A 16,595-nucleotide genomic window follows, 5' to 3' on the forward strand; every position below is an offset into this window, starting at 1 on the left:
CTAAAATGAACTACAGAGTGACATTGAAGGACATCAATTATAAATAAAGTAGTTAAAAATAAAACAACAAGTTGGATACATGAAATACAAAGAATTTCACTAGCAATAAAATGAGGATTATACATAAAACATCATTGGGAAACATAAAAGAAAACAAGGATACCCTCAAGAGCGGGGTTCCCCATATCACTAACTATTCAATGTAAACCAGTTTCCAACGTAAACCAGTTTTTATTTGAGATAGTATTTTAGAGTGACACTGCTATTCCCAACTTAAACCAACTTTTATTTGAGATAAAATTAAAACAGGAATTAAAAAAAGGGAGAGAAAATAAAAATAATTGATTATTTAATTCAGTGTAAAAATGTTTTATAAAATAAATCGGTAAAGAATTATTTAACCCAATTAGCAGAAGCACATTAAAAAAAATCATTGGGTTTTGTAGCAAATAAAATTAAAGAAAGGGTTGGAAAGTAATATTTCAAGAACCAGGGTGGGAAGTAATTTTGTTATTTTTCAGGGGGTCCCAAGTAAAAACTCATCAAACAAAACCCTGTGGATTTCGATGTCTCGGAGAAGATCAAATAGATCGGTTTGTTCGATCTCGGCGGTGGTGTTCATCGACGACGACGGAGGATGGGGATCCGATTCGTGCTGCTGGTGAACAAGCAAGGCCAGACGAGATTGGCGCAATACTATGAGTACCTCACGCTGGACGAGCGCCGTGCTCTTGAGGGCGAGATCGTCCGGAAATGCCTTGCCCGCACTGAGCACCAGGTCTCTTTCTTTCAATCTGATCTCCTCTTTCTGTTTGTGATCTCTTTCGTTTTGTGAATTTTTCGTTTGTTTTATTCTTTTCAGTGCTCGTTCGTTGAGCATCGGAATTACAAGGTTGTTTACCGCCGGTATGCTTCGTTGTTCTTCTTGGTGGGAGTTGACAATGATGAGGTACAATGTTGTGTTTTTCTCTGAATTTCTCTGATTTTTATGCTGGATTTTGCCTGATTTTGATTATTTGTTTGGAAAGTTCTTCTCTTTTTGTTTTTCACTGGTGATGCCCCATTAAAAGTGTGTGATTGTATACATTTTTGTTTTGAATGTGAAGAGGATTGGGCATTGAATGCTAATTGATGAAGAAGATTTGATATTGAATGGTTTTAGGAGTAGATGAGATGCTTTAGGTTTGCAAATTATATTGCCTGGTTTGGTAACTAGACCAAGTGGTTGTTCATTGTGAATATGCCTATTGTTTCTTACATCCATGAGAGAAGTGAATTGATATCTAAAATGGAAATAGTGATGTTAAATAGTTTGTCCTCCCTGTTATTTGTATATATAAAAAAAAAAAAAAAAGATCACCTAGTTTGTGAGAGTAGATTTTGTTCATTTAGTTGCTGAAATTTTAGAATTCTAGTTGTCTGATCCTGTCAGAATAATGATCAGGCTGTACTTTTATCAAGGCTATACATCTTTCTTTGTCGAGTTGGCACTTGTCGTTTTTCCATTTGTGAGTGAGTTTCTGATGGCTGAGTTCTTAATTATGTGTAGAGGATATATTTGTGCATGTTTGACATTCAAATCATGACAGTCATTCTTATTCAAATGGATGAAAAATGAGAAGTTTTTGTTGAAATTGTGGAGAAATTGTAACGACTTAAGAGCTGATTATGTTTTATGAACCTACTCTACTTGAATCATTTATTTATTTCTCCTCTTCATGCTTTGGAAAAACATTAGTTCCAATCAAGATATTGCTGTCCATTTTCTTTAGTAGTTAGCTGTAAAAGTGGTAACCTATTGGTTCAAAAGTATTTAAGTCCGTGATGGTTTTTAGTGATTAATTTACAATTGTGATAACAATGGTGGCAACAATCATAGGAATGATTTGCTCATGTCAAAGATAAGTTACTTTTGCTTTGGAATTATTTCCTTTTTCAACCATGTTTTCCATGCTAAACATACTAGCTTTGGTGAGAATGTTCTAGTAAAGGACATTGGAAGATTAGATGGGCAAAGAATCATTTGGAGATGAAGATAATTATTCTTCAGAGGGCAGTGCTCATACTAGGGTAAAAGGAATGGATACCATTCAGGTCAACAAGGCATCGGTGCCTCTTTTTCTTTTTCTTTTGCCTTTTATACAAAACTTTGGCCGTTAGATCAAAATTGGCAATCAACAACCAGTGGAACTTGTAACATGTAACTCATTGATTTGCAAGTCCTTCACCCTTACTAAGATTTAGGATGTAAAGAAATTTTAGAAGCATTTTCTTTCCCTGTATTATGGTATTATACTGTGGCCAACCAAAAATTAGTCATCACACATAGTCTTCAAGAACTTCAGAATTAATGTCGTGTGATGCACAACCTGCATAACAAGACATAATTCAGAGAATTTAAATATGCCCCATTCCATAAAAAGGTTTTAATTATTGCATTTATGCATGCTGCTCGATAATTTTGTCCTTCTTGCTACGCATGAATTCAATTTGATTAGCATTGCTTTCTGTCACCAACTTTATTGTGTTATGCAGAATGAACTAGCAATTCTGGAATTCATACATCTTTTGGTTGAAACCATGGACCGCCATTTTGGCAATGTGGTATGTCCTTAAACTAAATATCCTCTGCATTTGTCTTTCTTCTGCATAATCACTAGTTTAAGTGATACAATTATCATCCAATCCTTCCACAGTGCGAGCTTGATATCATGTTCCATCTGGAGAAGGCACACTTCATGCTCGAAGAAATGGTAATGAACGGCTGCATTGTCGAAACAAACAAGCAGAACATCTTGACACCGATCCAGCTCATGGACAAAACTTCTTAGTCAAGCCTCCCTTCTGCCGAAACCAGTTCGTTGTACTCATCAGGTGCATGTAAACAAAATTGAGTTTTCCGTACTTGATTCATCGACATGAGACTATTAGAATTTCACTATAAAATTATCCAATCCTTGTGACTGTTGTATTATTATTTCATTTATAAGTGATAATAGCGTCAGTAGTCTGAATATCATGCTTGAATTAATATTAAAATGTTTTTTTCGTTAACCCGAGGATTTAGCAAGTTTGTTACCTCCATTGTCATTGGAGCATGGATGCTGATAATTGATTCCTTTGAAGCTAATCCACATTAGGAAATAATTAACAATTGACTTAGTTGAATAGACGTTAGACTATCATATACACATTTACAAGCATTGACTTGTAACATAGGATAATTAATCATGGTTAATGGTTGATAAACCATGGTTAATCCTCATTGGCTGTTACCTAGCTAGTCCCTTTTGTCAGAGATTTACAAGTCAAAAGATTAAAGAGATTGATAGAGATGCCTTGAGTTTATATCCACAATTCAGTAGCCAATCCTTTTCACAATTCAATATATTAACTTTTAGAGCCAACCCTTAATAAACTTATTGCTTATAAAAATTAAAAAAATCAAACATAGATATGAATAACATGTTTTAAAAAGAATAGACATGATGCTTAATCAAAGTTAAGTTTGTAATCCTCTTTTGAATATTACTTTGATTCTAGAACTTAGCTGACAATGAAAAAAGGTTCATGAATGGAATCAAACCATATAATTCTAAATTATTAACTCCAATGCACTCTCAACTACAAGTCTTTGAGTCCTTAGCCATCACCATCAAAACTTTATTAATTAAAATACATATGAAATAATTATTTAAGACAAACTAAGGTGGTGATAGACATTAATGAAGCTTCCCCGAAGTTGATACTCTTAGACATAAATATTCAAACTTCCACACACAAAGTCCATGCATGAAAGAGCTGGAAAATTCATTATATTATATATTTATAAATATATATATTTATAAATAAGGAAAGGTGGTGCAAAATATTGGAAGAAAAAGATAAACATAGAAGAAGGAATCTCTATGTTTTGAATACTTCTGAAGAGTAATAATCTGCTATCTTTGAATGGTCCATATTCCACTGCTCATGCAGGTCTCATGACTTCTGATCACAACCAGATGCATCAGACTTGCTTAATTTTCATGCAAATAATCTCATAAATCTTAACAATATAAATATATAAATATTTATACATAACAGTGGTTATCATTAACAGAAGTTAGTAATCAAGGAAAAGAAGATACATGAGAACTGAACTAAACTAAACTAAACTGAGGAAATTAGTGAATTAATGAAGATGATTAAAGGGTCTCTCTTTTGTTGTATGACAGTATGAGAGAGTCATGTCCTCAAATCTTTCACTGTAACTGTTATAACCACAAAGGAACTCACTGAAAGAAGAACCAAACCCAAATTCAGTGAGTAAAACATCATCAACACAAACTCCGGCAGAGTTAGAACTCCAGTTAAGGTACCCACTGTTGGTGCTATTGCTATCCATAGTGATCACTGAGGACGAAGACGCCGCCGAGAAGTCTTCGGCCGGAGAAAAACCTTGCATTAGCTCTGATGGAACAAATCCATAACTACTAGAACCCATTAACAACTCATTATAGTGATCATAGTTGTCATGTGTTTGATCTGTTTTCATGAATGAATAAGTTGTTGCAGTTGCAGTTGCAGTTGCAGTTGCTGCTGCTGTTGTTGTTGGTGGTGGTGGTGGTGGAGGTGGGGGTGGTGGTGGTGGTGGTGGAGGTGCAGTAGTAATGCAGGAAGGGATCATTAACTTCTTCTTTAACTTAGTGTTCCAATAGTTCTTGACATCATTATCAGTTCTTCCAGGCAAGTGTGAAGCTATAACAGACCACCTAAAACTCCAAACCAAAACACATAAATAAGGTAAATAAATAAATCTATAAAGCACAAACAAAAGCATGCAAGCAATAAGACTACCTGCTTCCAATGTTGTTATAGAGTGAGTAGATGATCTGATCTTCTTGTTCAGTGAAACCACCATGCTTGATGTCTGGTCTGAGATAGTTTAGCCATCTTAAACGGCAACTCTTCCCACATCTTTTAAGCCCTATATAAATTATAGATTATAATTAGAAGAAGAAGAAGAAGAAGAAGGGTGATATATATATATATATATAGATATATAAAGAGACCTGCTTTGAGAGGTAAAGCAATCCAGTTGCCACCAGTTCCATGCTTGTGAAGATAAGACTTGAGAAGGGCATCCTCTTCTGGTGACCATGGACCTCTCTTTACATTGGCTTTGTCACAACATGGAGCTCTTCCCATGTTCAGAGATGAAGATGAAGATGGAGATAGAAAGAAGCAAAGAGATGATAGTGTTTGGTTTTATAGACTACTATGTATATATATATATGTATATATTGTAGTATATTAGAACATGGTATTATTATAATATTTTTGTGAGGGTTTTGTCTTGTATGAAGGATGTGAAAGGATGACTTGGAAATTAAGGGAGGGTTTGGTCAACGTGATGTTCTTATTCTTCTTCTTCTTCTTCTAACTGAGAGAGCTTCTTTTCATTTCTTTTCTCTGTAAGTTGTTTTCTGGGCCGTCTGATAGACTGACAAAAGTGGATCAGGGCCGTGTGGGGCCCACTGGGCCATACCCACGTGGTGGGGTCCACGGATTCTACTTTCTTTCTCTATAATTTCAATGACTTTCTTTTTTGCTTATATATATATATATATATATGTATATATATATATATGTTTTTTTTAATTTTTGGTTTGGGATTTTGTTTTGTTGTGTTGAAATGTTGATTAACTTGATATACTGATTTGTTTAATTTTTGCTGTTTTATTTATTTATTTATTTATTTATTAGTAGTGTTCTATTTATTTGTGAATTACTAATATTTGACATTATTTTTGCCTATATATATATATGAAACTCATACTTTTTCTGGAAATGATATTATTGTCGTTCAAATATTAGCAAGTTGGCTTTTTTTTTTGTTGTTGTAATTTAAATTTTATTAATTAAATTTGAATTCTGATAGTTTGTCTTGAAAAATTTATATATTGCGGAAACTTATGGTAATAATTAGCTGTACTATCCAACCAATTAAAATTTATCAAAATTTTGACCAAGGATATACATTGCAACAGAATGAAGATATATATGTTTTAATTAATAATTCTCAACTCAAAATTTGAGGGTTGGATTCAGGTAATTTCACATTTATAAAAGAAGAGTGAAATTAAAATAATTCCTGTAATAAATGTTGATTATATAATTCAATTTCAAAATTAAAAAAATTAATAAAATGGTGCCATTAACAATTGAAATTTATGATAGTAGTTTAATGTATGAGATTAAATTTTTGTTTTAAAAAAAAAAACAAACAAACATAATGGATAGACGGCAACATGCTGCCATGAGTTTAGTTCAACCTTAATTAAAAAAAATCAATTAATTAAATCATTAAAGTGCTATTTGACACTCATTATGCTTTTCAAAGACTCCACACCATGAGCTACAACTACAAGGAAAGACAAATGTTTGTGTCATTTGGGAATAATGTTTCATTCTCTCAATAAAATATAAGATTAGAGCCAAATGTTGATAAGAGACTAACAAAGAATGAAATATAAGTTAACATTTGTGTCTTTTTTTTAGCTAAATAAAATTTTATATTATCTTAAACATTGGAAGAATTATTTTTCAGTCATACCTCGACCTTGTTTTAAAGAGAATAATCATTATCTTCGTGTTCGTGTCTTGCATTATTTATTTATTTATTTAAATAAAAATAAATAAATTATAGTTTTGTTAAAACCAGTGAAAGTAGTGACCAACAATATGAGAGAAAGTCAACCATTGGATAGTCCAATGGTATGATATCAAAGTGTAAGGGGGAGGTCATAGGTTCAAATCTCTCCCCCAACAGTACTGTTCATACACTGTTCACCCGGGATTCCTATACTATTCTTATATTGTACATCCGGGTTCCAGTATTGTTTAATACTGTTTATATTCATAAAAACGGCGCTTGTCGTCTATTATTCAAAAAAAAAAAAACAATATGAGAGAAAGCCACATAAAAATTGAAGAGGAGATGATACTAAAAAAAAATCAATTTATAAAAAAAAATAATTATAACACCTAGAAAAACGATAATAGAAAATGAATTATTTGTCCTAAATAGCACTGAAGGGAAGAAAACAAATATTAATTTTCATATCATAACAAAAAAAAATTATCCAAAAAATAAAATCAATCTAATAATCACTTGCAATTTCAATAATATATGTATATTTTTTAAAAAAATTTGTTATCCAAGAATACATGCAAAAACAACCCTCCTCTAAAACATAATAAATAAGATGTAGACTTGTGTAAAACCAAGGCTTCATTTCATATTGTTCTTCACATCACGGCGTTCAATACATAAGACTAAACTAAAACAACATCAATACCATGCCATAAGTTCATAGAAACTTAAAATGAAAATGATAATAATATACAAAGCTCAAAGTCTTTTCCTCTTTTTCATTTTCCTAGCTTTTCCCTAGTTTGAAAACAATGATAACTCCAAAGTCTTCTATAATTACTACATATGAGACTATGGAAAACATTCAAAGTCTAATAAATTAATTGTTGCACATAATAAATAAATAAATAAAAGTGAAGGTTAAGACTTGGTCATGATCATGCATTTGACATGGGATTCATTTTTAGTAACTGTTCCTTTGACTTTATGTCTTTCCATATGGAATGAGGTTGCATTAATGGACATTTTTTTTAAAAAAAAAAAAAGGTAAAAGTGTGTTTTCTATAATGATCAAAGTGAAGATTTTGATGTTCTTTTAAATCACTTCCCAATTTGTTATTAGGTTCAACTTCACATAGAATGGTTGGCACTTGGCAGTGTTCCTAATTAAATGACATTATAGTATTTAAGACATGCATGTGTTTTCTTTGGATTAATTTCAATTAAGGTATATTAAGAAATAGACAAATCAACTAATCACTTCCATTATTGATTAAGTTTAATCTTGCATTAAAATATACATTTAATTGAATGCTTGCATTTGTTAAATGGAGTATGTTTCTTCCGTTAAAAATTAAACATCTATGCATGATGTATTAATTCCATAGTTAATAAAATTAATAAAATATGACTCTATTAATTGCGACTTAAATAAAATAGTGTGGTACTTCCAAGTTGGCTATAATTTAAATATAAATATAAATAAATCTTTTATGAAGTTAATATAAATAAGATTTAAATACATCTAAATCCAAACCAATTTCATGTGGGAAGTTATATAAATTTTTAATATAATTTAAAAAAATTAGAGAAAAAATAATATTTATTTATTTATTTATAATTTAGCTTCAAGAAATAATTCAAGTTTTTTTCCCAAGGAATTGCCCACTTGATTTTTTTTTGACAAAGTCATTCAATAAGGAAATTTTATCTCAATTAATCATGAATATTAGTTTATTTATTTACTCAAAAGTGAATTCAAATCAAGTTTTCTTAATAAAATAAAAACCAATAAATAATTATAAATAAACAAATGGCCATCGGGTTTGGATTGATATTGGGCTGAGTTCAAATAAATAAGGCCCAATTAGTCTCAGTTTAGGCCTAAGGCCCATGTTTGGAAGCCTTCTATTTTTTAATCACGTGAGTCCCACGTGAGGACAAAAATCTCGGGTTCGAGAAGCCTTGGCACGCGAAACCTCCGACGAAGACGAAGGGCAATGGCGGCGACGCCGGCTCCGCCACCAAACGCGGCGGCGGGGAACCCAATTGTCGATGGAGCCTCGACGGCGCCGCCTACTCCGGGGACGGACATGACCGGAATCTGCTTCCGTGACCAGTTGTGGCTCAATAGCTTTCCGCTCGATCGGAACCTAGTGTTCGACTACTTCGCCATCTCCCCCTTCTACGATTGGACCTGCAACAATGAGCAGCTTCGATTGCGTTCTATCCATCCCCTCGATCTCTCTCATCTATCGTATTGATCTTAACCTCATTCAGTGTTTGGTTTGGTTGATTTGGTTGTGATCTCATTGGAGATCATCGGAGGATTTTTAGGAAGATGACGGGGAATGAGTACATGCTGTGCGAGGTCATGGAGCCGCATCTGTTTGTGATCCGGAAGCAGAGGAGAGACGGGCCGGAGAAGACCACGCCCTTGCTCGCTTACTATGTTCTTGATGGATCCATCTACCAAGCACCTCAGCTCTGCAATGTGTTCGCCGCTCGAATAGTAAGTTCTTTCTAGTTTTTATTGACTTATGATGTGCCCTGACGAGCGAATTTGTTGATTTCTAGTTCTGTTTGATTAATTATGCATATCCGAGAACTGAGATGAATGTTTGAAAAAGTCGCAATTTTGTTTTCAAAACTTGCGGTTCCTTGAGGCTAATTTGTTGTATGTTGTGAATTTGAGAAAAAAAAAACTATCAAGGCAGCAACTTGTTGGCTCTATGATATCAGGATTTATATGAAAATGAAACCATGGTTGGGGAGTGGGTTTGGAAGAGCAAGGAGTGAGCATGAATAAGATGGAGATGCGGGAGGGAATTGATATTGTAGTCTTGTAGGACTATACATGGGTTGATAGAGTTGCGGCATGAAAACTTCATGCGATGGAAGCCCTATGCCTCTAAGAGACTTAGATGATCAACTGAAACGTAGTATCTAGTTTCCTGCCCCTCTGTTATGATAATTATGGGATATGCCTCATGCTGTGTTGGATGAAGGTGCTTGTGTATAATGTTTGCTACTTGGTTGAGAAGAAGATGTAGAGCCACCTTCTGGCATAGTTGTGTATCATGTCCTCGTTTCGGACGGTGCATATTTCTTCTTTGCTCGTTCTGTAAACTCAAATGCCTGAGTAAAACCTATGCACCTTGTGAGTTGTCGTTGTTTATGCCATAGACCCAAAAGTTATAGTTGAGTGGTTTCTGAGAAGTTTTTGAAATAACTTGGAGATACTGAGAAATGTTCTCGTCATTTTCCAATTTTGTAACTAGAATTTAACCTACTTATTTGGATATTCTCTATTAACAATTATAAGCACTCATTGCAGGGCAGGGCGCTTTATCATATCTCAAAGGCTTTTACACTAACAGCTTCAAAGTTGGAAAAAATTGGCTATGGTATCTACTGAAAACCTATCCTTGTGCTAAAATTTGTGTTTACTATTTCATTGTTATTAAATGGATAGGAAGACTCTTATAGTGCTATTCATAAGGAATTACCAAGTACCGATTATACTTCATCAAATGAAGGTTTTAGTTTTAGATGTTGTGTTAGCATGAATCCGTCTCCACATATGATTTGATAGGATAATTGTGTTATTTATGTTAATGTTAATAAGTTAAGTAAACTTGGTAGGATAATTGTGTTATTTATATTAATGTTAATAAGTTAAGTACATCTCCTATAATTCAATAATATCACAAGAAACTGTGTCTGGTAAAGCAAACCTCTGCATGACATTTTTGAGGTGGAGCTCTGCAATGAATTTTTATACTAGAAAAAAATATGTACGCCTGTGATACTTTGTTTTGTTAAAATTTGGGCGTGAAATGTCCTCTTGGTGTTTACTTTCTCATCCAGTTCATAAATTGTTGCCAGAGAAAAAGCATGTTGAACAGAATAGTGCAATTGAATATCATTTGCATTATGTGGTTATTGTTCATCATACTAAGTAGCCACCAATTATGCTGACATGAGAATCTTTTGACACTAAGCAACACCATATATACAGGTTTAAGGATATAATTGAACCTCTTCCAAGTAACAGTTGAAACCATTATTGTACATGATTCCCTTTTATAATATGTGAGATTATACTACCCTCCAAAATATAGACACATCATGTGGACACTGATAGGTATGTATACATATTTGCAACATGTATTTCTTTTGTTATGTATCTATGAATAGAAAAGACTGTTAAATAGACATATCTTCTGTAGTTTCATCAATTCATATTTTACGAGGTGTCTGATAATTTATCCTAACATGTTTTGCAGTTGATACCGAAAAGGAGGGCACCAACTCTGAAGGTAAGACTGGGAAGGAGACAATTGACATGAAAGAATTGAAACGAGTGGATCATATTCTTGCATCATTACAGCGCAAGGTAATAAAGTTTTGTTTGCTTTTAAGCTTCCTTCATTTATGATATTTATAACAATTTGTATTTTGAAGTGGTGGAGAAGCTAGGTCCAGAAACATTGTTTTCCATCACATGAGTGCTCGTTTCTTTCCATTTATGTTGATTGATGCACAAGATGGTCTTTGATTGACTATTTAAAGATACCTGAATAATAATATCCCACAACCACCAGACATGCGCCACAAATCGTTTTGATGATAAGATGTATCTTCTATCTCAAATAAGCTAATTAGCCCCCCAGACATTGGCTTGATAGCTGAATTTTACATTCGAACTAATGAGCCGAAAGTCCAACAGCTTGAAATGATATTCTCTTCCTTCTTTGTTCATGGGGAAAAGAATATTAGCTGTTGTATCTCTATCTCTGGTACTCCCTGTGATTTTCATTCCTTATTTTTCGCTTAAATTTCAAAAGTGTTTGTGGACAAGCTACCATAGAAATAGGCAAACAAAATTTTCTTTAAGTTCTAAAATATCATTTATTAGCTGCCATTCCAAAACCCCCATATCCAAGAGAAATGAACAGCCAAAATTTGTTTAAAATGGGACACTTCGGAAACTAATAAATTTTCAATATATGAGATTCACACATGTGTTACACCATTTACTTATACAGCATCAATGTTCATATCAGATTTGTTTTGACATTGTGAAAATAAATCTTCAACTGACTCATGTCCGCCAAGAAAGATTTTTTGGTTATTGTTTTATTTTGGTTTGAGACAATTGCCATAGGCCTATAGTTCTTGTATTTTACCTTCTGCCAGTTGCTTACCTCTGTCACAGCACAAGAACACCTCACAAACACCAAAACAGTGTAGTAGCACCAAAGTTCAAGCTGTCACGACCGTATTCGATTTATTGGCACTATAATTGGCCTTTAGCTGCCTTAAAAAATATCCTTACTTCTAGTGAATGGAAATGGTTCTCTGAAATTGTAACTCATAACATCAACCAGGACATTGTCATTTGTTTTAAACTTTATTTCTAACAACATAAAATTTTATTCAAACAGCTTCCTCCCGCCCCACCACCACCACCATTTCCAGAAGGCTATGCTCCACCCCCAACTTCAGAAGCAGAGAAAGGCCCCGACGAGCAGCAAAACACAGAGACTCAGCCTCCTCCGGCAGATCCTATCATCGATCAAGGTCCCTCGAAAAGACCGAAATACCAATGATCTTAACCAATTCCGTACTTTTCCATCCCTCATTCTTTTTTGTTGTTCCTGTACTTCTACCATCCACAGTTACATTCATCTGTAAAATTCCTACCATAGCAGACTTCAGTACTCTCTCTACTTTCCTCTTAAAACTTATATTATATATTTGCTTAATTCAGCCAATTTAATGTTCAAATATAACTACTCATTCTGCGGTCAGGTACAACTTCTAAGGTGAAAATCACTGAAATGTGAAATAAAACAAAATGGCAAACAAATCTTGCTGAAAATGATCTATAGGGGTGCATCCTCATCAGCCAGCTCAAGTTGTGTGCATGATTGGACCCTGCTTGTTTTGGCTTGTCTGGTTTGGACCCTTATTGTTTTGGTTGGTTTGGTTGGTTTGTTTGGTTTGATGCTACTTGCTATAGGACTTGTCGGATATCTCCCTTTCTGGCTTTTAGGTTTTTAAACATGTGGGCGCTTAGGAATCACAAAATATATTTTTTTTTTTTCTTGCAAAATGGAGCAATTAATTTTAGTGGAATAATTCTTGTTTTAATCTCCATGACTTAGTGTTAAATAGATATTTGATTTTTTTTTTATAACTAATATTTATTTGTAAGTATTAAATCCTATGGTTGAACCATGTAATGACAAATAAAATATTTCAATTTAAAAAAAAAAAATCAATTTAAACTTTTTTACTGTTTACATTTTCACTAATTTTTTTTAAGAATGTTTGTTCAATAATGATGCTATAAGTCTATTTAAATACCAAAAATATTCTTTAAAAAAAAAACTTGTTTCAATTAATACAACTTGGACAAACTTTGATATTATTGTGGTGATGTATACTTTTTTAGTTAAAATCCCAACTTTGAGGACATGATTCATTTGTTCAAAGATGGCAGTTAGGATTCAATTTAGTCAATTATCAACCTATTAATTGAAAATTTAATAAATGTTGGAAATTTTAATTCCCCGAAAAGATCCAATTTTGATAGCATAATCATTTTATTAATTTATTCCATTATTATTCTATTATTAAGATTTTAACAAATACTATATACATGTATCATTTTTACCTAATTTTTATTCATAAAGTAAATTGATGACTTTCAATTTATATCTCAATAAAAATATTTAAATTAGTCACAATCTCCGTTATTAAATATATGATGAAAGGGTGTGATCATACCAGTACTAAAGCACCGGATCCCATCAGAAGCTAAACGTACTTGGGTGAGAGTAATACTATGATGGGTGACCTCCTGGGAAGTCCTCGTGTTGCACCCCCTCTCCTTTCACTAATTGGCTTTGGGTCAATTGGTACCGGGTCCCTTGCATAGAATGTTCATTTTGGGGAGGACTCGAGATCAAATTCCATGTCCATGTAAGGTGAGGGTATGTGGTTTGGCATTAAGCTTTGTTCCCCACATATGCACGTCTCTAATATGTACTTGTCGCCATTATAAAAATATATATTTGGTTGGAAATTTATATCTACAAATGTTATTTATACATCAAGTTAAAAGGTTTTTATATTAAAATTTTAAAACTTTAATATAATGATATACATATAATTATTTATTTTCAATTTTCTAAAAATTAAAAATGGGGAATTTTGCATGGCATGAGATTGCCACCTAACGCCAAACAGAGATGACCGGGCACCGGCTGGAGCCAGTCATCCGCATGCCGCCAACACAGCGTGGTCTGCAAAGCTCGTCTTTCCATTAACTTGCAGACCGCCACGTCAGACTTTGGCCGGTTCCCAAATACTCTCCACAAAAATCCTCCTTGCTGACGTGTAATCCGAACAACCTTTAATGATTTTATGTACGGAAAATCCCAATTTAAGAACCTTCCCATTCTATCCTCGCTCTCTCACGCAACCTCAAATTTCCATAATTACCCCTAGACCACTAATTAATGCCCAAAATACCACTCCATGCTTAATAAAAAAAATGAATTATTAGGTCCTTAAAAGTTTTAAAATTTTCCTAATATACCCTCTTAATTTCACATACAATTCCTTTTTTGTCAGTTTACTTCTTTGTCGGTCACTGCATCTTATCCAATAATTTATTCTATCTTGCAATATTTACTTCCAGCTTAATAAATATATATTTTTTATTTAATATTGTGTGTTTACATGTAATCACATAATTTTTACTTAATATATATTTTTTGTTTAATATTTATTTTTGATGTTAAATATCTGAAATTTTTATTTAATATTATATGTTTCCACTTTAAAAGTTGAGAGATATTTCAGTCAATGTCAGCTACCTTTATGATATAATAATGATTGAAAAGTAAGCTGTCAGAAAAAAAAAACAAAAATTTTGAGAATACCTAAATTTGGTTAGACGATTTGTGAATAGATGAAACTTGGAAAAGACTTTTAAGATATATCAAATAAAAAATGATAAATAAAATTAATTAAATTTTATACCAAAGGATTTATGTGCCACGGCCCTACTATGAAAGAAGTGTTGATGTGGTACATTTAAAAAGTCTTTAATTTAAATCTTACTCCTCCGTTTCTTTTTATCTGTCGTGGTTAACCGAATCTCATGTATCAAGAAACTTTGTTATTTTATAAAATTTTATAAAAAATTAATTATCTTTCCAAAATTACCCTTAATTTATATCTTCACATTTCTTTTTTGTTAAGTCTAATGACGTGGATTGACATTATATGACAAGCCAAAGTGGTGACATGACAAGAGGATGATGACGTGGCATGTGGTGACTCATCAAAGGAAAAGATGACTAGGATGATGATGTGGCAAAAGATGTTATCATGACATTTAATGGAGATCAAGGTGGAGATTTGATTAAGATCTATATTGAAGATTTTATAGATATTTCTCTCAATATAATCATGTGATGATAAACTATTTTTGGAAAGTGCATCAAGACTATAGAATCTTTTTTAGAAAGGCAAATTTTATTTTTGATGTGATTATCTATCCTTGGTAAGATCTGGGATGATAATTCATATCTTTGATAGAGCTCCTTTTTAGAAAGATCTATTTGAAGAGAGAGGAATATTCTATTATTGGCAAGAGTTCAAGATCATAAAGATTATGTGAAGCTATTAGAAGACACAAGTTAAACTTGGTATGAAGCTATTTGAAGACACAAAGATTTAGTTTGGTGTGAAGCTATTTGAAGACACAAACTAAATAAGGTAAAGACATACCAAGGAGATCATCAAGACCATATTTAGCATTACTATATTGAAGGAAGATCGAAGAGCTATCTATGGGCGGAACTATTCATGGTGACTAGTCATATGAGGAGATTGATTGAAGATTGCATAAGATATGATTAGAGATTTGGAGATCCAAGCATGGATGATTAAAGATCATGCTTAAAGATATTGAAGGCTAAACTTGGATGAAGACAAGATCAAGTTTAGTAACAATATTTCCACGAGTCAAACGAAGATCATTTGGAAGACCAAACTTGGGCCAAGTTTGGAAAGGAAGATCGGGAGATCTTCGATGGCTATCTTCGGTGAGATGGTCGTGTGTGCCTTGGTGGGCACGTCTCTCGGGAGAGGGAGACCTTCTGAAGTGAATGTGAGGAAGGAAGCAGCTGCAAGCAGGAGAAGCTCGGGTCGAGTCAACTGCTACGAGGCAGACTGAAGGAACTGGGAGGTTGACGGTCGCAGATTCGGGTGCATCTGGCTAGAACTCAGTCATGTTCAGCAAGGTGGGCCATGTTGCAACTGGGAGTTGCAACATGTAACTTTGGAAGGTGTCCAAGTTAGGAAGCCGCGGAGAATTCTAAAAGAGGTAACTTTGTAGACGTCGGTGCGTCTATATAAGACATCCTGCTCGAAGATTTAGGATGGAGGCAACAAGTGAGAGACTCTTCGGTGAGAGTTGAGTGTGTGGCCGTCGGGCAATCTTGAGAGGATATTCTTTATATTGAGTGAGTAAGTGAGTGTTGTGCTCCTTGTTCTTATACCTCTTTTAGTGGATTGTTTCTCCGGGCCTGGCCCCCCAGATGTAGGTAAGGTTGTGCTGAACTGGGTTACCAATTTGCTTGTCTCTTTTATCTTGCTTTGATTGTGTGTGAGTGTTAATTTATGCTTTGAGTGAGTTTTTGAGTGAACTTAACACTTCATACCCCCACCGGAACCATCATTTTTCATTTTAAATTCCAATAATAGAGTTAAATATAATGTTAAGAATAATTTTGGAAAAAATTAATAAATACTTTTTGAAGTTAAAAAATAACTGTTATGCACACAAGTGGTGAGGAGAGCGTGTCACCAAAAGACCGCCCTATTAGTGAAGGATGCTCACCACTTATATGCACACAAAGAGTCCATCTCATAG

At 33.6% G+C, this 16,595-nt stretch overlaps 3 protein-coding genes and 1 pseudogene across 3 annotated transcripts; 3 read left to right on the plus strand and 1 right to left on the minus strand.

The window, feature by feature from the left end:
• The first annotated feature begins 566 nt into the window (after positions 1 to 566).
• On the plus strand, positions 567 to 3,014 carry LOC120251199 (AP-4 complex subunit sigma). The gene is made up of 4 exons (XM_039259736.1): positions 567 to 778; positions 863 to 949; positions 2,536 to 2,604; positions 2,697 to 3,014. The coding sequence occupies exons 1-4, from the start codon at positions 638 to 640 to the stop codon at positions 2,829 to 2,831; spliced, it is 432 nt and encodes a 143-aa protein (XP_039115670.1). The 5' UTR covers positions 567 to 637; the 3' UTR covers positions 2,832 to 3,014.
• A 1,029-nt stretch (positions 3,015 to 4,043) lies between these two features.
• On the minus strand, positions 4,044 to 5,363 carry LOC120251728 (transcription factor RAX1-like). The gene is made up of 3 exons (XM_039260363.1): positions 5,055 to 5,363; positions 4,840 to 4,969; positions 4,044 to 4,754 (listed from the first exon to the last, which is right to left on the minus strand). The coding sequence occupies exons 1-3, from the start codon at positions 5,188 to 5,190 to the stop codon at positions 4,175 to 4,177; spliced, it is 846 nt and encodes a 281-aa protein (XP_039116297.1). The 5' UTR covers positions 5,191 to 5,363; the 3' UTR covers positions 4,044 to 4,174.
• A 3,207-nt stretch (positions 5,364 to 8,570) lies between these two features.
• On the plus strand, positions 8,571 to 12,435 carry LOC120251092 (mediator of RNA polymerase II transcription subunit 6). The gene is made up of 5 exons (XM_039259632.1): positions 8,571 to 8,894; positions 8,975 to 9,149; positions 9,975 to 10,044; positions 10,927 to 11,036; positions 12,088 to 12,435. The coding sequence occupies exons 1-5, from the start codon at positions 8,638 to 8,640 to the stop codon at positions 12,250 to 12,252; spliced, it is 777 nt and encodes a 258-aa protein (XP_039115566.1). The 5' UTR covers positions 8,571 to 8,637; the 3' UTR covers positions 12,253 to 12,435.
• A 986-nt stretch (positions 12,436 to 13,421) lies between these two features.
• Positions 13,422 to 13,533, plus strand: LOC120251969 (annotated as a pseudogene).
• The last annotated feature ends 3,062 nt before the right edge of the window (positions 13,534 to 16,595 follow it).

This window comes from Dioscorea cayenensis, chromosome 20, assembly GCF_009730915.1.
Source record: "Dioscorea cayenensis subsp. rotundata cultivar TDr96_F1 chromosome 20, TDr96_F1_v2_PseudoChromosome.rev07_lg8_w22 25.fasta, whole genome shotgun sequence".
NCBI classification, from domain to species: domain Eukaryota; kingdom Viridiplantae; phylum Streptophyta; class Magnoliopsida; order Dioscoreales; family Dioscoreaceae; genus Dioscorea; species Dioscorea cayenensis.